Source organism: Ptychodera flava, chromosome 21 (assembly GCF_041260155.1).
Source record: "Ptychodera flava strain L36383 chromosome 21, AS_Pfla_20210202, whole genome shotgun sequence".
Lineage (NCBI taxonomy): Eukaryota > Metazoa > Hemichordata > Enteropneusta > Ptychoderidae > Ptychodera > Ptychodera flava.
In genome coordinates, this window is record NC_091948.1 from 37,152,861 (window position 1) to 37,177,530 (window position 24,670).

General features: G+C 38.3%; 1 protein-coding gene across 1 annotated transcript; it reads right to left on the reverse strand.

Annotated features, from left to right (window-relative positions):
- Positions 1-6,340: 6,340 nt before the first annotated feature.
- On the reverse strand, positions 6,341-10,280 carry LOC139122152 (uncharacterized). Its single transcript, XM_070687570.1, has 2 exons — positions 10,021-10,280; positions 6,341-9,705 (listed from the first exon to the last, which is right to left on the reverse strand). Exons 1-2 carry the CDS (start codon positions 10,133-10,135, stop codon positions 9,272-9,274), a joined length of 549 nt encoding a protein of 182 aa, XP_070543671.1. The 5' UTR covers positions 10,136-10,280; the 3' UTR covers positions 6,341-9,271.
- Between the last annotated feature and the right edge of the window lie 14,390 nt (positions 10,281-24,670).

Sequence of the window (24,670 nt, forward strand, 5' to 3'; positions counted from 1 at the left end):
CAGATACATAAGTACACTGTCTGTGTGGTCAGTGTCTGCAATGGTCACCCATGTATTAGTGTAGTCAGGTAGACATCACATACAGATTATGTACACTGTCTGTGTGGTCAGTGTCTCCAATGGTCACACATGTATTAGTGTGGTCAAGTTCATTTCCAATACAAATGCATTAGTACACTGTCTGTGTGGTCAGACAGTGTCTCCAATGGTCACCCATGTATTGGTATGGTCAGGTAGACATCTAAAGCAGATACATTAGTACACTGTCTGTGTGGTCAGACAGTGTCTGCAATGGTCACCCATGTATTAGGGTGGCCAGGTAGACATCAAGTACAGATACATATGTACACTGTCTGTGTGGTCAGTGTCTCCAATGGTCACACATGTATTAGTGTGGTCAAGTTCATTTCCAATACAAATACATTAGTACACTGTCTGTGTGGTCAGTGACTCCAATGATCACCCATGTATTGGTGTGGTCAGGTAGACATCAAGTACAGATACATATGTACACTGTCTGTGTGGTCAGTGTCTCCAATGGTCACACATGTATTGGTGTGGTCAAGTTCATCTCCAATACAAATGCATTAGTACACTGTCTGTGTGGTCAAACAGTGTCTCCAATGTTCACACATGTATTAGTGTGGTCAAGTTCATTTCCAATACAAATACATTAGTACACTGTCTGTGTGGTCAGTGACTCCAATGATCACCCATGTATTGGTGTGGTCAGGTAGACATCAAGTACAGATACATAAGTACACTGTGTGGTCAGACAGTGTCTCCAATGGTCACCCATGTATTGGTATGGTCAGGTAGACACCAAAAACAGATACATTAGTACACTGTCTGTGTGGTCAGTGTCTCCAATGGTCACCCATGTATTGGTGTGGTCAGGTAGACATCAAGTACAGATACATACGTACACTGTCTGTGTGGTCAGACAGTGTCTCCAATGGTCACACATGTATTAGTGTGGTCAAGTTCATTTCCAATACAAATACATTAGTACACTGTCTGTGTGGTCATTGTCTCCAAAGGTCACCCATGTATTGGTGTGGTCAGGTAGACATCAAGTACAGATACATAAGTACACTGTCTGTGTGGTCAGACAGTGTCTCCAATGGTCACACATGTATTGGTATTGATTGTCAGGTAGACATCAAAAACAGATACATAAGTACACTGTCTGTGTGGTCAGTGTCTGCAATGGTCACCCATGTATTAGTGTAGTCAGGTAGACATCACATACAGATTATGTACACTGTCTGTGTGGTCAGTGTCTCCAATGGTCACACATGTATTAGTGTGGTCAAGTTCATTTCTAATACAAATACATTAGTACACTGTCTGTGTCGTCAGACAGTGTCTCCAATGGTCACCCATGTATTGGTGTGGTCAGGTAGACATCAAGTACGGATACATAAGTACACTGTCTGTGTGGTCAGACAGTGTCTCCAATGGTCACACATGTATTAGTGTGGTCAAGTTCATCTCCAATAGAAATGCATAAGTACACTGTCTGTGTGGTCAGACAGTGTCTGCAATGGTCACCCATGTATTAGTGTGGTCAGGTAGACACCACATACAGATTATGTACACTGTCTGTGTGGTCAGTGTCTCCAATGGTCACAAATGTATTAGTGTGGTCAAGTTCATCTCCAATACAAATGCATTAGTACACTGTCTGTGTGGTCAGACAGTGTCTCCAATGGTCACCCATGTATTGGTATGGTCAGGTAGACACCACATACAGATTATGTACACTGTCTGTGTGGTCAGTGTCTCCAATGGTCACAAATGTATTAGTGTGGTCAAGTTCATCTCCAATACAAATGCATTAGTACACTGTCTGTGTGGTCAGACAGTGTCTTCAATGGTCACCCATGTATTGGTATGGTCAGGTAGACATCTAAAGCAGATACTTAGTACACTGTCAGTGTGGTCAGTGTCTCCAATGGTCACACATGTATTAGTGTGGTGGAGTTTATTTCCAATACAAATACATTAGTACACTGTCTGTGTGGTCAGTGTCTCCAATGCTCACCCATGTATTGGTGTGGTCAGGTAGACATCAATTACTGATACATAAGTACACTGTCTGTGTGGTCAGACAGTGTCTCCAATGGTCACCCATGTATTGGTATGGTCAGGTAGACATCAAAAACAGATACATAAGTACACTGTCTGTGTGGTCAGTGTCTGCAATGGTCACCCATGTATTAGTGTGGTCAGGTAGACATCACATACAGATTATGTACACTGTGTTTTTGGTCAGTGTCTCCAATGGTCACACATGTATTAGTGGGGTCAAGTTCATTTCTAATAGAAATACATTAGTACACTGTCTGTGCGGTCAGACAGTGTCTCCAATGGTCACACATGTATTAGTGTGGTCAAGTTCATTTCTAATACAAATACATTAGTACACTGTCTGTGTGGTCAGACAGTGTCTCCAATGGTCACACATGTATTAGTGTGGTCAAGTTTATTTCCAATACAAATACATTAGTACACTGTCTGTGTGGTCAGTATTTCCAATGGTCACCCATGTATTGGTGTGGTCAGGTAGACATCAAGTACAGATAGATAAGTACACTGTCTGTGTGGTCAGACAGTGTCTCCAATGGTCACACATGTTTTAGTGTGGTCAAGTACATCTCCAATACTAAAACATAAGTGCACTGTCTGTGTGGTCAGACAGTGTCTCCAATGGTCACCCATGTATTGGTGTGGCCAGGTAGACATCAAGTACAGATACATATGTGGTCAAGTTCTTCTCCAATACCGATACATTAGTACACTGTCAGTTTGGTCAGTGTCTCCAATGGTCACACATGTATTAGTGTGGTCAAATTAATCTCTAGTACAAATACATTAGTACACTGTCTTAGTGGTCAGACAGTGTCTCCAATGGTCACCCATGTATTGATGTGGTCAGATAGACATCAAATACAGACTATGTACAATGTCTGAGTGGTCAGTGTCTCCAATGGTCACCAATGTATTGATGTGGTCAAGTACATCTGCTGTACACATACATCAGTACACAGTCTGTGTAGTCAGAGATAGTCTCCAATGGTCACCCATGTATTGGTGTGGTCAGGTAGACATCAAATACAGATACATATGTACACTGTCTGTGTGGTCAGACAGTGTCTCCAATGGTCACCCATGTATTAGTGTGGTCAAGTTTATCTCCAATACAAATACATCAGTACACAGTCTGTGTAGTCAGAGAGCGTCTCCAATGGTCACACATGTAATGATGCTGTCAATTAGACATCTTATACAGATACATCAGTACACTGCATGTGTAGTCAGTTTCCCCCATGGTCACACATGTGTACAGGTAGTTGCCATTACCGTAGATGGTAATGGTCTCATGCTAACGGTCATGAATTGGGTAAAACACACGCCGCTAAAGTACATGTGAATTCTCGTACATCTATGAATGCTCGTACGAGGTGTTGCAAGGTGCATGCTTCGTACTTTCGAGATTGCTCCTACGAGGTTAGGGTCACGAATGCTATAAACACACGCCGCCAAGCTAGATGTGAACTCTCGTAGCACTATGAATGCTTGTACGAGATTTAACGATGTGCATGTACAGTGTGCTTTAAAACACCTTCCGCCTGGATAGGAATAAACTCTCATACCCTTGGTTATGCTCACACGATTGTCTGCAGAATGCATGTACATATTACCTAACGACAAGTACACCCCTAGTGTAGGGGAATACAGTAGCTGATGGTGATGATTCACACGTACCAATGACAGCTCACTCAGTATCTCATAACCATCCACGTATAATTCACATAGCCATCAAGACACAGAGACGTAGTACATGAGAACCAAGTGGACTAATGCCGACCTGATGATGTTCATACACACACTTTAGTTGGTCGTGGTGGGCATGGTCCAATAGTATAAGGTGTATTCAATTGCATAAGGTGCTGACATATAGCAAGGCATGGACTCTGTGGTCGTGGTCCGCATGGTCGTAAAAAATTAGCTGTGGTCAAATTCAAGAAGTGCTGATATACAGCAAGGCATTGCAAAAGTAACAATATTATGTTGGGGGGGGGGGGAGAATTTTATCATTTTGGTGAAATATTTTTTTTGCAACCACTCCATTATAATATACAATCTTGTATTTGTGTGGTCTGATTTTGTTATTTTGGATAAAAAAAATACTCCCAGAATACTATGGTCAGATAATTGCAATTTGATTTGCAGTCAGCTTGTATTATAGTGTTCTAAAGAAACCAAATATTATGTCATATTAAATGTTTGGTTAAAAATATGATGAAATTACATCCAGTATATTTTCATAAACACTCTCACTTTTGAATAAAGAATTTAATTTGAGTTTTGTAACATGTCTATACTAAAATTCAGAATTAAGATTAAGAAATGTCACTGCAATGGACTTTTGGCTCTGGTAAGGGCATTTATATGTTTATTTGCTAGAATTAACTACAAACTTGGTCTTAAAAACACAGATTGTAATTTATTGACATTTTGGGTCAAGAATTTATTTTGCTAAAATTGCTGGTTGCAATGCTTTGACATTATGTAGGAAATACTAATAATGTATTAGGGGCAATTTTGCCATTTTGGGGGCAAAATTTTGCTTTCCAAACTATATTGAACTGATTACTTTGAATTTTAGTTTTGCGGTTCCTTTTGGTATTCACATTATACTGAGTAAAATTCTGCAACAAAATGTGAGCGTCTCCGTCTCATTGACTGTTTTTTTTATGCAATCCGACCCCCCTTTTTCCGAGAATGTAGTTTAGAAAACAAAAACTGATCAAAAATGCCCAAAAAAATTGATATTTTTCGACAAATTCAACACACACACATATCAAATATCACACACACACATATATACACACAAAATGCTAACTTTAAGAGGCTCTCAACTTTTTTGCCATTTGACACACATACATACATACATATCATACATACACACACATATACATACATGCATACATACACACATACATACATACACACATACATGTACACACATACATACACACACATACACACATGCATACATACATACATACACATATACATACATACTATATACATACATACATACATACACACACACATACACACACATACATTCCCAGCTTATACGATATGCAAGAGCATGCAGTTCATATGGTGATTTTGTAGAGAGACATGGCCATCTCTCTTTCAAACTGTTAAATCAAGGTTACACCAAAGCAAGACTTGTCTCTACATTCAAACGCTTTTTTGGCAGGTATCGCAAGCTGGTAGATAAATACAATATCTCTCTTCGACAAATGATCACTGATGGCATCGGTGACATTGGGCCTTAGTTAGTGACCACTACCTATCTGACTTACAGATTGATATATGGCGGGTGCCACATGTGGGGCAGGATGCGCTTACTATTTTCGAAACACCTGACATCACTTCTTGGTCTTTTGGCCAGAGGTCCATATATCTTTCTTTCATGAATTTGACTTTGTTTGTACCGTCTATTTACTGTCTGTTCTGTGCTGTTTTGTGTCTGTGTTTACAACTATTGTCTTACAAATTTTGACCTAGTGTTATTGGATTATGGATTGGTATGATTGCGATTATTTTTATACACACACACATACACACACACATACATACACATACATACATACATACATACATACATACATACACATAAATACATACATAAATTCATACATACATACATACATACATACATACATACATACATACATACATACATACATATACACACATACATACATGCATACATACACATCATACACACATACATGCACACACATACATACATACATATATACATCATACACACATACATACATACATACATACATACATACATACATACATACATACATACATACATACATACACAATACACACATGCATACATACACATACACACATATATACATACATACATCCATACATCCATACATACATACATACATACATACACACACATACATACATACATACATACATACATACATACATACATACATACATACATACATACATACATACATACATACATACATACATACACATATATACATACATACATACATACATACATACATGCATACCACACACATACATACATACATACATACATACATACATACATACATACATACATACATACATACATACATACATACATACATACATACATACATACATACATACATACATACATACACATACATACATACATACATACATACATACATACATACATACATACATACATACATACATACATACATATGCAAAGCTTTCACAAATGTATTGTGAAATTTAAAAGTATTTTATTGTGAAAAGTGACCAGAACTGAAGTTTTGCAATTATGCATTAGTACATGACTAAAATGTCGAGATTTTATAGATAGTTGACAGTACTGACTGAGCTCCCTCTTTTGTTTGCTCTTGAGTTCACAAAAAAGAAATGACAAAACATGAATGTACTTTTCAGCCAGGTTCCATTTCAATACAACACTATCAGTTAAAATATCCATATGAGTTCAACTGCAACAGCTTACAATCATTTTATGAATAGAAAATATCGTCAATGACGCTGTACCTTCTCTAATGTGTGGCCAGGTCAGGTAATTGGTTGTTGGCACGAAGTTGTTGGTAAATAGTTGATGATGTAGGGGCATGAGGTGGGATATTAACCCAAAGATGATTAAATACATCAATCAAAAATATTCTAAGCTACAGTATAAACTGCCTAAAGATAGTTCAATGTGGAAAAAAGTTAAATAATTCAGAAATAAGAATTAACAGTCCAAAATAGTAATGACGCACTTCCCTACTGACCTGAGTGCATGTGATATACACAACCTGGCATCTGTAAATTAAATGTATACCAAGTGATCATTTTAAGTCACTTTTAACTGTTTTTAATGGATTTTCCAAAGAGTCCTGTGAAAATGATGAAAAACGCTTATCTGGTCTTGTGTTTGTAAAACCTCATGGCTGATAATTGTCATAGTATTGAAAAAAAATTGAAAGTGAAGAAATTACTGTTTTTAATAGGCATATTTTCCTTGAAATACATGACCGTGTAAAGAATATATGCTAAAAATGTTTAAGAGTAAATTTCTTTTCAAATAAATAATTTAATCTGTGACCAAAGGATTTTTATTCTTTGAAAGTTTGAGTTTACAAATTCACACATTGCAATTTGTTCAATCATCTTGTGCAGTGCAAAATTCATAAAATGACTGAAAAACAAAACAAATTGGCAGAATTACTGTCTTTGTGATGTAAAATTATGGGTTGACATCACGATAATTGTTAATCTGTTCGAAGTACTACTATACTTTAATTAAAAAAAGAAAAGTTCATGCAGAAACGGTAACATATATTGTCAGCAATGTAGTGTTAATTTTGACTTTACATCAAAATATGCCTTTGCCGGATACCAAATATATAGGGCGAAATATTAAAATCAGCCATGTTCAGCAAAATCCACACAACAGCATTGATCCTTTTCTAATTTGATTTGATTTGCTTATGTTATCCTTGTATGACAGTCAGTACAATATGGAACTTGAACACAACACAGTGAATAAGTATGCTGTAAATGAAATGGTGTGGCTGCATCCACATGCAGCAATAGAAGTGCCTTTGTCTCTCACCCCTCATTTCCAACCTGTCCCATCCCTGAAAAAATAGTTTGGTCTTATATTTATAATGTTAATAATTTCTGTATTTGTTAAAATGTGCGCATCTCAAAAACTTTTGATCATAAACATTTTCATTGTTTTTTATAGCTGACCAGTCAGTTAACCTGTTTATTTTGAATATTTGCGCATTTTTCCTCAGTATTTGACATTTTCAGAATACCTTCAATCTGTCATTTTCTAAATGTTTAAATGCTCCTTTGTGTGGTCAAGCTTTCCACAAGCATCAAATGTGGTACTTCATATAGGAAGGTCTGCCTCTAGAGGGCGGGCATCACGAACAGTGTTTGTTAGTTATTTCCTCCACATAAACTTCTGATTGTACTGTAAACAATGAACATGGCCGACGTCCGATTTTCCTGTCTAAAACTTTCACTCATTTTCGTTCATATGACTCTGAAACTCCAGGAAACGATTGGGAAGAAAGAGTTATCTTGAAATATTGAGGTACTCGCCGATATTTTGCAAAATTAAATGAGAAAAAATGCAAGGAAAATGCCGACAGGCTTACACAATGACCGTTTTCAGACTCAGAGGCATATGATCATCTGCAGTTTATGCAACAGGCCCATATCACGTGAGGCCATGAGGGAATATCCACGCAACTCAGTACCAAACACTGGCGCGCAGAGTGAGCAAACACAAGTGAGTACCCCTAACGTCAGCTCAGTAGTCTGTAATAGATCGTAGTCAACTAAGAAACCTTGGAGAAAGGCTTAACACTGTGGCTATACCGCTAAGTCCCTTTTGATTTTTGTCACAGCTCAAAATCGTTCTCCTATACCTCAACCTGAGCCATAAACACCCCCACCAGTTTATGATATGACCCATCACGATAGCATGACGTCAACGGATCTTGACAGACGGAAGTCTTGACAGACGGAAGAAGTTGACACCAGCATACTGGTTTTCAACTCTAATACCTTCTCTGTCTATAAATAGACACGAGAAGGTAAAAAACTGTGTTATTTTACAACACTAACAAGAAAAGTTTATAAGATTTCAACCTTTTGGTACCTTCCCTTTGCCCTATGACTAATAAGTAGATTTGCACGAGTTATTTTGATGTACAGTACTTAGGATGTCATTAAAATGAGATACAAAAGTCTTCAAGGATGACAGAGTCTCTGCTAGTACAATGTTGTTTAACTCCACTGAGCACCTAATTTAAGATTGTTACAATGGTCAGTTAAAGGTATACTGTCACCTATTAAAATTTAGCCACATTTACCATGGAAAGTCATGATCTAGCCAATCACAGATTTTAAGCGGGTGGCACTTTTTAAAAACAGCGCCCTCACATGTCCATTTTGAATGCGATGGAAAGCCCTTTTAACTATATATGGATATATGTAGTTTAGAGGTGACTGTATACCTTTCAGCCACAGATGGGACAATTGTGGTTCTTTAGTATAGCTACAGTAAAATTTACCTACTGAAAAACAACAACAACAAAAAGTAGCTAAGAGCATTCCTTCATGAGAAAGCAACTAAAATAACTAAAATAATTAATACACTGTGGCGGGCAGGCTATTTCTCACACTGTTTACGTCCGGTTGCACTGCCACCTTTAAACATACATGGCCTTTTCTTTAAAGCTTTCTTTGCCTTGGTCTTTTTTTTCTTTTGCTTCATCCTACTGCCATCCTGACCATCATTGTCGTCTTTGTCTTTTCCAGTGTGTTCAGCAGCAATGTCACCGTCATTGTCTTCAAATATGTTCTCGGCAGCAGGTTGACTGTCTTCGCCCTCTTCCGTTTCATCAGTAGCATCATGACTTTCAGGTTTTGTGATGTCATCATCTCTATCTGTTTTTCTCTCATCCATGTTGGCAGGTTGACTGTCTTCGCCCTCTTCCGTTTCATCAGTAGCATTCTGACTTTCAGGTTTTGTGATGTCATCATCTCTATCTGTTTTTCTCTCATCCATGTCGGCTTCACTTGCAAATTCACCACCATAAATTGCTATAATGAATGAAAATAGCCATTAGAACAGTCTGTCAAAAGATACCCTACATAAGACGTATTAATATGTGCCTTTCATTCTTTATTTATGTTCTCGTATAGCCATAAAACAGTCTTTATGCCTGAATTTTTACAAATAGAGACAATTGTCTCTGAAGCTACTATAGACATGAATGGTCTGAAAGAGGTACACAGCATAACACCAGATATCAAGCGCAAAGGCGGACACGGACTAATGCTTTAAGCTCACATTGGTATGTATATACCAAATGTGAGCTTAAAATATAAACACATGTATAAAGTTACTTCACAAACCTGTGTGTATCATTGTCTGCTCCATTTGTGCAAAGGTGTCTTTATACACTACCACACATCTAGTTGTAATTCTAGTATTACATTGTGTGTCACCTTTCAACTTCCTTGTTACCATTACTCCAGGACCATATTCAGCCTGTTTAAGATGTATATTTATCTCACAGGCAGTATATTCTTTATCCTCAAAAAAGTGCCTGCCGATGAAAATGCATGGTCTTCTTTTGTCTACTGGGTTTTCTTTAACGTTGATGGAGCCCTCGGAAAAATCATGCCAATCTAGAACATATACAACATGAACAAAAAACTATGAAATGAACACATCAATTTATAAACATTAAGAGAAAAAATACCATCAATGACATGGTTAGCTCACATTTGACAAAGGAGTAAATACAAAATCTGTAATTTGACAAGTCATCAGTCAATGACACTGTCCCCACCAGTTCAGTGTGGTTTAAAACTTCGGAACTTTAATATTTTTTCTGACATACATTGTGGGCTTTCAACCTGGCGGTCACTTTCTACAGTATCGTGATAAAACTTCATGAGAACATGCATGTCATGATCATTAGCGCTTTGCCAAGTCTGAACCAAATTGGCTGAGGCATGTCTGAGTTAGGGCTCAAAATATGAAAATTACATAATGAAATGGCTGCCAGGTGACCATTTTGAACCATATTACACAAAAATTCATGTATACATACATGTCATGGTGTACATACATATGCATGTCATGATTTATTAGCCCTAACCAAAGCTTAAGTCTAAACCAAACTGGCCGTGGCATGTGGAAGCCACGACTCAAAATATGAATAAAATTGGTACTGTGTGGCTGAGTACAGGCTCAAAACAAGAATTTAATCACACTGCTTATGTGATAATAAAAGTTTAATTGCTGCAATATGTTCACATACATTGCATAGGTTGGATGAATATGTGTAATTACTGACCACGACCACACAGCACATGCCTTGCTGTATGTCTGCACCTAATCGATTTGACCACACCTTATACTATACGACCATGCTGACCACGACCACACAGCACATGCCTTGCTGTATGTCTGCACACTAATGGATTTGACCACATCTTATACTATACGACCATGCTGACCACGACCACACAGCACATGCCTTGCTGTATGTATGCACCTAATGGATTTGACCACACCTTATACTATACGACCATGCTGACCACGACCACACAGCACATGCCTTGCACTATGTCAGTACTTTATGCATTTGACCACATCTTATACTATACGACCATGCTGACCACGACCACACAGGACCTTATACTATACGACCATGCTGACCACGACCACACAGCACATGCCTTGCACTATGTCTGCACCTAATGGATTTGACCACACCTTATACTATACGACCATGCTGACCACGACCACACAGCGCGTGCCTTGCTGTATGTCTGCACCTAATGGATTTGACCACACCTTATACTATACGACCATGCTGACCACGACCACACAGCACATGCCTTGCACTATGTCAGTACTTTATGCATTTGACCACACCTTATACTATACGACCATGCTGACCACGACCACACAGCACATGCCTTGCACTATGTCAGTACTTTACTTTATGCATTTGACCACACCTTATACTAAACGACCATGCTGACCACGACCACACAGGACATGCCTTGCTGTATGTCAGTACTTTATGCATTTGACCACACCTTATACTATACGACCATGCTGACCACGACCACACAGCACATGCCTTGCACTATGTCAGTACTTTATGCATTTGACCACACCTTATACTATACGACCATGCTGACCACGACCACACAGCACATGCCTTGCACTATGTCAGTACTTTATGCATTTGACCACACCTTATACTATACGACCATGCTGACCACGACCACACAGCACATGCCCTGCACTATGTCAGTACATTATGCATTTGACCACATCTTATACTATACGATAATGCTGACCACGACCACACAGCATTTGCCTTGCACTATGTCAGTACTTTATGCATTTGACCACACCTTATACTATACGACCATGCTGACACTGACCTCACAGACAGTGTACTTATGTAGCTGTTTTTGATGTCTACCTGACCATACCAATACATGGGTGACCATTGGAGACACTGTCTGACCACACAGACAGTGTACTTATGCATTTGTTTTGGAGATGAACTTGACCACACTAATACATGTGTGACCATTGGAGACACTGTCTGACCACACAGACAGTGTACTTATGTATCTGTACTTGATGTCTACCTGACCACACTAATACATGTGTGACCATTGGAGACACTGTTTGACTACACAGACAATGTACTTATGTATCTGTTTTTGATGTCTACCTGACCATACCAATACATGGGTGACCATTGGAGACACTGTCTGACCACACACACAATGTACTAATGCATTTGTATTGGAGATGAACTTGACCACACTAATACATAAGTGACCCTATGAGACACTGTATTCATGTGTTTGTAATTACCTGAGTACACGGGCAGTGTTCTGATGTGTTTGTAATAGATGTCAAATTGACCACATTAATACCTGTGTGACCATTCGATACACTGTCTGACTACACAGACATAGTAAATGTGTCTGTATTGCCGATGTATTTGACTACACCAATACACGTCCACGAACAGTGTCCTTGGGTATCCACTCTGATAGCCTTGAAAGTGACACACGCCTATGCTTACCATGTACATGTCGTTGATTTTTCATAGTAACGTAGTGTGTGGGGTGATCGGGAGGCACGCATACATCAGACGATTAACATCAATGTTAGGCACATGTCTGTAAAATGCCCTGCATGAATTACGTATAAGGATCGATGATGTGCATTGTAAAGTACATGCGGTATACGATGACCTACAGTGGACGAAACGATACATGGTCGCCAGCGAACGTCAGGTACGGCACGAGTACGTCAACCCCTGTACATGCGCCAGCACACGGAGATAGGTGCGCAAGTTGATAAACCTGGGAGGGCGATTGCAAAGTACGTATATTGTGCAATAACGACCGGGAGCGGCGCTAGGATGACACGTGATGTGTGCGTTATTTTATCGGGAGACTCGCACAGATTTCGTGACGTTAACATGAGACCATTACCAGAAGTTTGTTTGCACGGTCCCATGGAAAAGGGTTTCCCCACTTCAATCTAGGTTTGTATCAAGCACAATATTGTGATCACCTCCCCAAACTATATCAACATCTGGATCTGAAATACACTCTTTCAAATTATGTAATATTTTCCTCAAAAATAACATATGATTAGGTTGGTCATTGGGTGCGTATGAATTTACAAGTATAAAATGTCTTTCAGATATATTGATATCCATGATTAGAAAACGTCCACTTGGGTCAATTATAGTTTTGTTTACAACATGATCAATACCTTTGATAATTGTCAATACTCCTCTACTGTTGTGGGACCCATGTGCAAAGTACATGTGCCCTTTAAACTGTGATTTCCAGTAGGTGGTTGTTTTGTCAACAGAGTGAGTTTCTTGCAGCATTATGATGTTAGATTTTCTTTCATTCAACCATTTAAACACTTTTTTCCTCTTCTGAAAGTCTCCAAGACCCCTCACATTTAAACTAGTTATTTTGATGTTTGAATTCATTGTGATAAAAAATACATGCTTTAATTGTTGAACTCTTTTTCAAATAGAAAACAAAATTACCAAACAAAAAGGCGCTGGCAGAATTTATAAGCTAAGGCGCTCTCACAAAAACAAACAATGGCGCCTTACTCATATTAATCCTTTCCAACATACTGAACACGTGCCATCACGAGGCGGCTGGCTCCCCAGTACAAATTACTTTTATGAGTTGGACCCTACATCTCGCCAGAAGGCTGATGTTACAGGGTTAATGCAAACTCAAGCAGTATGATACCTGGCAAAACTTGAAACAGTGAAATGACTGAATGTTATTTTGTTCTAAATGTTCAATTGTCTAGTTCAGGTGGTCTGTACAGCGCTCCATCGATGTACAGATTGCCATTTCTGAATCTTGGTTTCTTACCCTCATTCCACGCCTTTTCCATGACAGGATGCAAGTTGCGCTTCTTGATTAAATCGGCAGGACATAGGTCTTCCTTCACATAAATCCCCGAGGTACCCAATGCGTTCTTTGCCTTGCGTAGAATTTCCATTCGTTTTGGACGGTACAGGATTTTGGCTATAATTGTACGTGGCGTCCCTTGTCTGGGTTTTCTTGTCTGAGGCACACGATGGGCATTTTCAATGCAGGACTGGTCAATGTCGAATTTTTGCTGAAGTAGTTCGCCGATAACTTCTAACGTTGTTTCTCCGGGGTTTTCTTGTATGCCGTAGAATCTCAGGTTGAAACCATGGGAGTATCGTTTCAGTTTTATAGTTTCGTCCGTTGCCTGCTCCAGTTCAGTTTTCAACTTGTTAACCTCCTGCTGAAGATGCTTTACATCGGACTTGTTTTCTTCGGCCATCGTGGTGGCGTAGTCACACGCTTTCTCGAAGTCTGTTTGTTGTTCAAATATGTTTGTAACTTTTTCTTTCAATTCTCTAATATCGTTGAAAGTTTTCTCTTCGATGACCGTAAATCTCCGGTTTAGGTCACACAGTTGCTTGTATACCATGCCCATCGTGATATTCTGATCGGTATTGTCCTGTTCGGATTCGCTTGCGCTGCTCTTCTCACTCGCACGCCCATCATCCGTATGCTTGTCACGTGGTGAAGGGTTTGTAAAGTCCGTGAGCTTCTTCTGGTCCCGTTTTGATTTTGGTAGTTTTTTTCTTTGTAGCCGCCTTTCTCTCGTCTGACTTCATCATTTTCTCGTCTGTTGTGTCACTGACTTCTTAGGAACAGTATACAGAGGAGATATGCGACTAGATCTGTATGGTACCGCCGAAATTTGCAAGTTTTTTGGGAGCCAACCCCCCACAGCTTTCACTCAATCCGCCATAATCACGTGATCCCATGAATACTGTCTTAGTTGCCTTTTTGTATTGGAAATTGTGTGATAAGACATATAATGCTATAGCATTGGAGTGTGAAAAGTGATCTTGAATTGCATTTATCATAAAGTAGTGTGTAGTATTAGAAATGTGTGTATGGTAGGGACAACATGGTAATTTCAGTATGTTTTTGTATGTAATTTGTAAGTAACTTAAAAAAAATAGTGTCAAGGACAATGTTAATTGCTAATATCACACTAGGAATATACAAATCAAGTTTCAAACCAATCAGATGAGGAATTATACAGAGAAAGATTCATTTGAGAGAAAAGAGCAAAAACTTGACAAAAGACTGTACTTATGTAAATTTCAACAATCCAAGTTTGAACAACCCAAAATGAATTTGTGTGTCAACTACTTGTATTATGGGTTTGATTGCTGTTTATAAGATATTGTGGTGATGTGAAGATATATTAAATACACTATTGTACGGCTTTTATACTGAATGTATCAGTATGTGTGATAAATGTATGTGATATACTAAGTTGTCTGGGTCACGGACTAGACTAGTTCTGATCGAACTATTTCCGTGACCTCACCAGATTTTTTATAAGTTTACTTACTTACTTGAGATTTATTATATATATTTCATCTGGTGAAATAAATTCATTTCAATTCAATTCAATGACAGAACGGATGTAGGCCTATGTTGTCGAGTATCAGGAATTAGGTGACCAATATACTCGGTAAGGTTTGCCAATGCTGACCAATCATATTGGCGTTGACTAGACAGTCAGACGGCGGGAATCGGTGACAGGTGTATCCGATAAAGAATCGGAAATTTACCGTTCATATGAGCGTGAGTAAAGATGTCAGCGTCGGGACCAGGATAGCTTATTGTGCTGTAAAACATTGACAAAAATGTATTTTTACTATAACCCATACGCGATACGAACCCCCACACACTCATGGCAACATTGCCTAGCTGCTAGGCCTCACACAAAACTTGTCGGCTACCGTTTCCAACCCAAAAGAGTTGGTAGTAGCAACCGACTTAGATGTTACAATCCTGTGCGCCACCGAGCAACACAGTGTGAATGGAGCAGACGACACACAGACACAGTACAAACACACATATAGTAATCGGAAAAGCACGAAGCTTTTTACTGAGCTATCAGACAGACTCGGGACAAGTAAATATCCACCAGCAGAAACTGTCCACTCAGGTTAAAGAAATATAATTTTTACTTTAACCGAAACGGGATTCGAACCCCCACACACTCACTGCAACATCGCCTAGCTGCTAGGCCTCACACAAAACCAGTGGGCTACCGTTTCCAACCCAAAAGAGTTGGTCACAGCAACCGACTTAGATGTTACAATCCTGTGCGCGACCGAGCAACACAGTGTGAATGGAGCAGACGACACACAGACACAGTAAAAACACACACATAGTACCCCAAGTACGGTTATTTGAATGTCAGATGGCGGCGATTGAACGACAGGTGCACTCATTCAATTGCCACAAATTACACGTACTTAAAGTGCGACGATTGTAATTGCACTGAATCGGCTACCGGAGACAAGTATGCCGTGAAAGAGATTGAAAATTTCCCGTAAAGAAGCGCCTTGATTGGAATTGGTATGTCGCCACCGAGCAACACAGTGTGAATGGAGCAGACGACACACAGACACAGTACAAACACACATATAGTAATCGGAAAAGCACGAAGCTTTTTACTGAGCTATCAGACAGACTCGGGGACAAGTAAATATCCACCAGCAGAAACTGTCCACTCAGGTTAAAGAAATATAATTTTTACTTTAACCGAAACGGGATTCGAACCCCCACACACTCACTGCAACATCGCCTAGCTGCTAGGCCTCACACAAAACCAGTGGGCTACCGTTTCCAACCCAAAAGAGTTGGTCACAGCAACCGACTTAGATGTTACAATCCTGTGCGCGACCGAGCAACACAGTGTGAATGGAGCAGACGACACACAGACACAGTAAAAACACACATATAGTACCCCAAGTACGGTATTTGAAGGTCAGATGGCGGCGATTGAACGACAGGTGCACTCATTCAATTACCACAAATTACACGTACTTAAAGTGCGACGATTGTAATTGCACTGAATCGACTACCGGAGACAGGTATGCCGTGAAAGAGATTGAAAATTTCCCGTATAAAGCGACTTAATTTGAATCGCTGTCAACCCGCAGTAGACCACAAGTGTGTTCGGAAAAGGGTGGTCATTTTCCATACCAAAGAATGTTGTTCGGAATGACCGTCAGCGGGCAGTTAGTGAAAGTTTTACCGGCAAAAAGGATTGACAATTTGCCGTACCTAAGGTTCGTGAAATTGACTGACTCTATGGGGGCAGCTTGTGAAAAGTGCCAATAACAGCTGACTATCTTCTGTATCTAAAGTATGACAATTTCATTGGTCATATACAGGCAGAAGCCATCAAGTATGCCGCTGCAGTACTTCCAATCTCCCGTCAGGAAAGTAATAAAGACAAAAATGTACAAATTTTGTTCTGCGTCTACATTTACCGCAAATGGAACAATCTATACCCGGCAAACATCAATTTTTTTTTAGATTGATTTCCTTTTTTAAACAAAATTTACCATTCAGTGAGTCAGCATAAATGTAATTGGGGAAATGCGTAGTGCTGTGTTATAGTGGCACGGTTCTACGGGGATTTTAATATTCTCCCCGAGACAGTTTATGGCCGAGCTGATTGAAGCTTTATAAAGTCTCCTACTGCTCCTGAGTGGTCAACAAAGTCATGACAGAACGGATGTAGGCCTATGTTTTCGAGTATCCGGAATTAGGCGACCAATATGCTTGGTAAGGTTTGCCAATGCTGACCACTAAAATTGTCTTTGACAAGAAAGTCGGACGGGGGAAATCAGTGACAGGTGTATCCGATAAAGAATAGACAATTTTACGTTCGATATGAGCATGAATAAAGATGTCAGCGGTGGGACTAGGTTAGCTTATTGTCCGGTATAAACATTTACAAACTTCCATACCCAAAGTATGTTATTTGAATGTCAGATGGCGGCGATTGGACGACAGGTGCACTCATTCAAGGGCTACAAATTACACGTATTCAAGTATGCCGCTGATATACTACCAATCTCCCGTCAGGAAAATAAATAAAGACAAAAATGCAAATTGTCTTTCCAAAAGTCATGTGAAATGCGAACAATGTTAAATGTCGGACAACAAAAACTAAGAAAGGCTACATTAGCAATAAATATAATAATAATAAAATAATAATAAAATATTGCTGCAAAGCAGCAATGACCGGGTTTCGAGACATTATGGTCAACAGAGGCAATTGTGAAATATATATGCAATAAGAGGGAGGGCTATGGTAGTATTTGTGAAATATAAGTCAAAGGCCATCGAGGTGATTTGCCATTTTGTTAACAAAATTGAATGTCATAGTTATCCCTATCTACCAAAAATCAGACCTCAAGCTCCATTGGCTTGCAAAAAATTAAATATATGCATAATTAATGAAGTACAGGATATGTCATCATAAGGTGTCCCATCATACGAAATATGAAGGGTGTAGCACTTGTGGTTACTGAGTTGTGGACATATATGTATATGTGAGGTCAAAGGTCGTCGATGTCGCGTGATATTTTGTCAACAAAATTATATTCCATGGTTATCCCTATACACCAAAAATAAGACCTAAAGCTCCATTTGCTTGCCCTGGAATTAGATATGTGCATAGTTAATGAGGTAAAGGATGTGTCGTCATAAGGTCTCCCATCATACCAAATATGAAGGGTGTAGCACTTGTTGTTACTTAGTTATGGACATATACGTATATTCAAGGTCAAAGGTCATCGAGGTCTCACGATATTTTGTCAAAAAACATTGTATCCAAATGTTAACCCTATGTATAAAAAATCAGACGTCTAGCTCTATCCTCTTCCTCAGAATTAGATATGTGCATAATTATTAAGGTACAGGATGTGTGATTATAAGGTCTCCCATCATACCAAATATGAAAGGTGTAGTACTTGTGGTTACTGAGTTATGAACAAATATGTATATTTGAGGTCAAAGGTCATTAAGGTCACATGATATTTTTTAAAAGAAATTGTATCCCATAGTTATACACATATACAAAAAATCAGACCTCTAGCTTTATTGGCTTGCTCAGAACTAGATATGTGCATAATTAATGAGGTACAGGATATGACGTCATAAGTCGTCCCACCCTACCAAATATGAAGGGAGTGGCACTTGTGGTTATGGATATATATGTATATTTGGGGTCAGAGGTCATCCAGGTCATGTGATATTTTTTTAAAGAAATTGTATCTCATAGTTATCAATATATACAAAAAATCAGACCTCCAGCCTTATTTACATGCCAAGAACTAGGTATATACGCATAATTAATAAGGTATAGGAAGTGGCTGGTCATGTGATATTTTGTTGAAAAACTTTGCTCCCATTGTTCGTTGTATGTACCAAAAATCAGACCTATAGCTTCAGTGGGAAACCCAAAATTAGATATGTGCATAGTAAATGAGTTGCAGGAATATGCCATGGTCAAAGTTCAAGTGCTATCCCAAAAACTGTGCAGTGCAATTGGTCGTCTACTTGTCATTGTCGAATAGACGCTGGCATTCTCGGACTTTAACATAGGCCATAATACGCCATTACCATAGCTTAGCTGCATAGGTATAGGGGAGGTCAAAGGTGAATGAAAAATCGGAAAAATAATACTTTAAAAATCTCCTTCTCAAAATTGGCAGTGCCTATGACTTTGATATTTGGCATGAAGGAGCCTAGGCCTATGGTCTACAAAAGTTGTTGAAAAAATTTCAATTGTTTAATTTTTATGCACATGAACGTTTATTTGAAAGTTTATTTTCAATCTGACTGCAAGGTCACCTGACCAATTGTTATGGTAAAGAATCAAAAAATTACTTGTGAGGAGTTTTTCCTATGTGCCAAATTTGAAGTCTCTAGGTACATCAGTGTTCGCATGGCAGTTGCATGTAGAGGACGGAAGAAGAAAAAGAATAATAAATATAGCTGCAATGCAGCGATGAAGGGTTTTCGAGAAAATGAGCATATGGTTACAATATATAACATTATAAAGAATGATATATTAACCTGTATTGTAAAGTTCAGAATATGGCATCATATTGTCTCTACCCTACCAAGCATATACAATACATCTCTTTTGGTTACTGATCTATTGGTAAATCTTATTTTTGAGGTCAAAGGTCATCTAGGTCACGTGACATTTTGTAAAAAAAATTGTATCCCATAGTCATCCCTATACACCAAATATCACACCTCCAGCTCTATTGGCTTGCTTAGAATTAGATATGTGCATAATTAATGACGAACAGTTTGTGGCGTCATAAGTGTCCCATCATACCAAAGATGAAGGGTGTAGCCCTTGTCGTTATTGAGTTATGGACATATATGTATATTCGAAGTCAAAGGTCGTCGAGGTCATGTGACATGTTGTCAAAAAAATTGTATCCCATAGTCATCCCTATATACCAAAAATCAGACCTTCAGCGCTATTGGCTTGCTTAGAATTAGATATGTGCATAATAAATAAGGCAAAATATAGTTGGTCATGTGACATCTTGTCAAAAAAGAAGAGTTTGCATCCCCAAAATTTTGGTGTGAAATGTTGTCCCCACTGGTCAATGTTCAATAGACAATAGCCCGTTAGGACTCTTACATAGGCCAGAATAAGCCTTTGCTATAGCATAGCTGCATAGGTATAGGGAAGGTCAAAGGTCATAGAAAAATGAAAAAAATAATACTTTCAAAATCTTCTCCTCAAAATCGGCAAGACCTGTGACCTTGATTTTGGGCATGAAGGAGCATGGCTATATGGTCTACAAAATGACCTCACGGAATTTTGATAGATGAATATTTATACAAATGAAAGGGATTTAAAAGTTTAAATTTTAGATTGTCGGCAGGTCATGTGACCTGTTGCCATGGTAACGAAATACAAAAATACGGTTTTTGAGTTTTACCTATGTGCCAAATTGGAAGTCATTTGGTATTACGGTCTTCAAATGGCAAGCATGAAAAGGTGGCAGAACAATAGTTAATATAGCTGCAAAGCAGCAATGGTCGGGTTTCGAGACATCTCGATGCACAGGGGCACAGAGGAATGGATAGACAAAAAGACGGAAGGCTATGGTAGTATTTGTTAAAACGAGGTCACAGGTCATCGAGGTCATTTGGACATTTTGTCAAAAAAATTGTAACCCATAGTTATCCTTATATACCAATGATCAGACCTCTAGCTCTATTTGTTTGCAGAGAATTAGATATGTGCATAATTAATGAGGTTCAGGAAGTGTCGTCCTACGGTGTCCCATTCCACCAAATATTAAGGGTATTGCACTTGTGGTTAATGAGTAACGGACAAGTATGTATATTTGATGTCAAAGGTCATGAAGGTCACGTGCATCAGGTCAAAATTGTAATGCTAAATTATCCCTATATACCAAAAATTAGACTTCTACCTTCTTACCTGGCTCTGAAATAGATATACGCATAATTAATGAGGTACAGGATGTGGTGTCATAAGGTCTGCCATCATACCAAATATGAAGGGTGTAGCACTTGTGGTTACTTAGTTATGGACATATATGTATTTTCAAGGTCAAAGGTCATCGAGGTCACATGACATTTTGTCAAAAAATTGCTATGCTAAGTTATCCCTATATACCAAAAATCAGACCTCTAGCTCTATTGGCTTGCTCAGAATTAGATATGCACATAATTGATGAGGTCCTTGATGTGGTGTCATAAGGTCTCCTATCATACCAAATATGAAGGCTGTAGCACTTGTGGTTACTTAGTTATGGACATTTACGTATATTCAAGGTCATCGAAGTCACATGAGATTTAGTCAAAAAAATTATATCGCTAAGTTATGCCTATATACCAAAAATCAGAACTCTAGCTCTATTGGCTGGCTCAGAATAAGATATGCACATAATTGATGAGGTCTATGATGTGATGTTATAAGGTCACCCATCATACCAAATATGAGGGTGTAGCACTTGTGGTTACTTAGTTACGGACATATACTCATATTTAAGGTGAAAGGTTATCCAGATCACAAGACATTTTGTCAAAAAAAGTGTATTGCCAAGTTATGCCTTTATAGCAAAAACCAGACCTCTAGCTCTATTGGCTGGCTCAGAATAAGATATGCGCATAATTAATGAGGTACACAGTACGGAGTCATAAGGTCTCCCATCATACCAAATATGAAGGGTGTAGCACTTGTGGTTACTTAGTTATGGAGAAATACGTATATTCAAGGTCAAAGGTCATTGATGTCACATGACATTTTGTCAAAAAAGTGTATGCTAATTTGTCCCTATATACCAAAAATCAGACCTGTAGCTCTATTGGCTGGCTCAGAATAAGATATTCACATAATCGATGAGGTCCATGATGTGGTGTCATAAGGTCTCCCATCATACCAAATATGAAGGGTGTAGCACTTGTGGTTACTTAGTTATTGACATATACGTATATTTAAGGTCAAAGGTCATTGCAGTTACATGACATTTAGTCGAAAAAAGTGTATTGCTAAGTTGTCCCTATATACCATAAATCAGACCTCTACCTCTATTAGCTGGCTCAGAATTAGATGTGCGCATAATAAATGAGTTGCAGGAATATGCCAAGGTCAAAGGTCAAGTGGAATCCCCAAAATTGTGTAGACTAATTTGGTGCCCTACTGGCCATTGTCCAATAGACTCTGGCTGTCTTGGACTTTAACATAGGCCTCAATAAGACATTGCCATAGCTTTGCTGCATAGGTATAGGGGAGGTCAAAGGTCAATGAAAAATCAGAAAAATAATACTTTAAAAATATGCTTCCGAAAATTGGCAAGACCTGTCACTCTGATATTTGGCATGAAGGAGCAATGCTATATGGTCTAAAAAGTGAATTGAGCAGAATTTTGAATTATCAGTTATTATGAGATGAGCTCTATTTTGAGGTTTATTTTGAAAATAGCTGAAAGGTGACGTGACCCTAGATTATGGTCATTTGATCAAAAAATTTCTTGCGAGCAGTTTTACCTGACTGGCAAATTTGAAGTCTGTAGGTGCAGCGGTGTTCGCGTGGTAGTTGCAGAAGCGCGACAGAAGAAGAAGAAGAAAACAAGAAGAAGAAGGAGAAGTATGAAAAACAAGACGATTACAATAGGGTTTCGCACCCATGGTGTCGAAACCCTAATAATAATAAACAATTTGTTTAGGATGTCTTGCATGAATTTCTCAATTTGAGTTTGTCTTGTACAAATCGTTTAATTGGAGTTTTTCTCGCAGAAATCACTCAATTAGAGTTTGTTTTGTACAAATCGCTCGATCAGCTTTTGTTTTTGATACAAACCACTCATATTTAGATTCTGTTGTTCAATCACTCAAAGGAGTTAGATTGTAGAAAACGCTCAATTAGAGTGTGCCTTGTACAAATCACTCAATTTGGGTTTGTCTTCTAAAATTGGTCAATTTGAGTTAGTCTTGCATAAATCACTCAATTGAGTTGTCTTGTACAAATCACTCAATGGAGGGTTTTTTTTGCACAAATCACTCAATTACAGTTTTTTTGTACAAATCACTCGATCAGCTTTTGTTTTTGATACAAACCACTCGATTAGATGCTGTTTTGTACAAATCCCAAAAAGGAAATTCTGTTGTATAAATAAATCAATCGGAGTGTCCCTTGCAAAAATCACTCAATTGAGGTTTTTTAAAAAATTGATGATTTTAAGTTGGTCTAGTAAAAATTTGAGTTAGTCTAAACCCTAACCCTAACCCTAAATCGCACAATTGGAGTTTTTTTTGCACAAATTACTCAATTAGAATTTGTCTTGTAAAATTACTGAATTTAGGTTATTCTTTCGTAAATCACTCAATTGGAGTTTGTCTTGTACAAACCACTCAAATTTAGTTTATGTTGTTCAATTCAACTAATTGGAGTTAGATTTGTAGTAAACGGTCAATTACAGTGTGCCTTGTACAAATCACTCAATTTGGGTTTGTCTTGTAAAAATTGCTGAATTTGAGTTAGTCTTGCATAAATCACACAATTGGAATAAGTCTTGTACAAATCTATCAATTCAGAGTTTTTCCTGCATAAATCACTCAATTGGAGTTTGTCTTGTACAAATCACTCAATAGATTATGTTTTGAATCAATCACTCAAAAGCAGTTTCTGTTGTACAAATAACTCATCGGAGTGTCTCTTGCAAAAATCACTCAATTAGAGTTTGCCTCGTAAAAATTGCTGAATTTCAGTTAGTCTTGCATAAATCACTCAATTGGAGTTAGTCTTGTACAAATCGATCAATTTGGAATTTTTCCTGCATGAATCACGCATTGGAGTTTGTCTTGTACAAATGGCTCAATTGGAGTTTTTCACGCTCAAATCACTCAGAGTTTGTCTTGTGAAAATTACTGAATTTAGGTTATTCTTGCGTAAATCACTCAATTAGAGTTTGTCTTATACAATTCACTCAAATTTAGTATATGTTGTGCAATTCAACTAATTGGAGTCAGATTAGTAGAAAACGCTCAATTAGAGTGTGCCTTGTACAAATCACTCAATTTGGGTTTGTCTTGTAAAAATTGCTGAATTTGA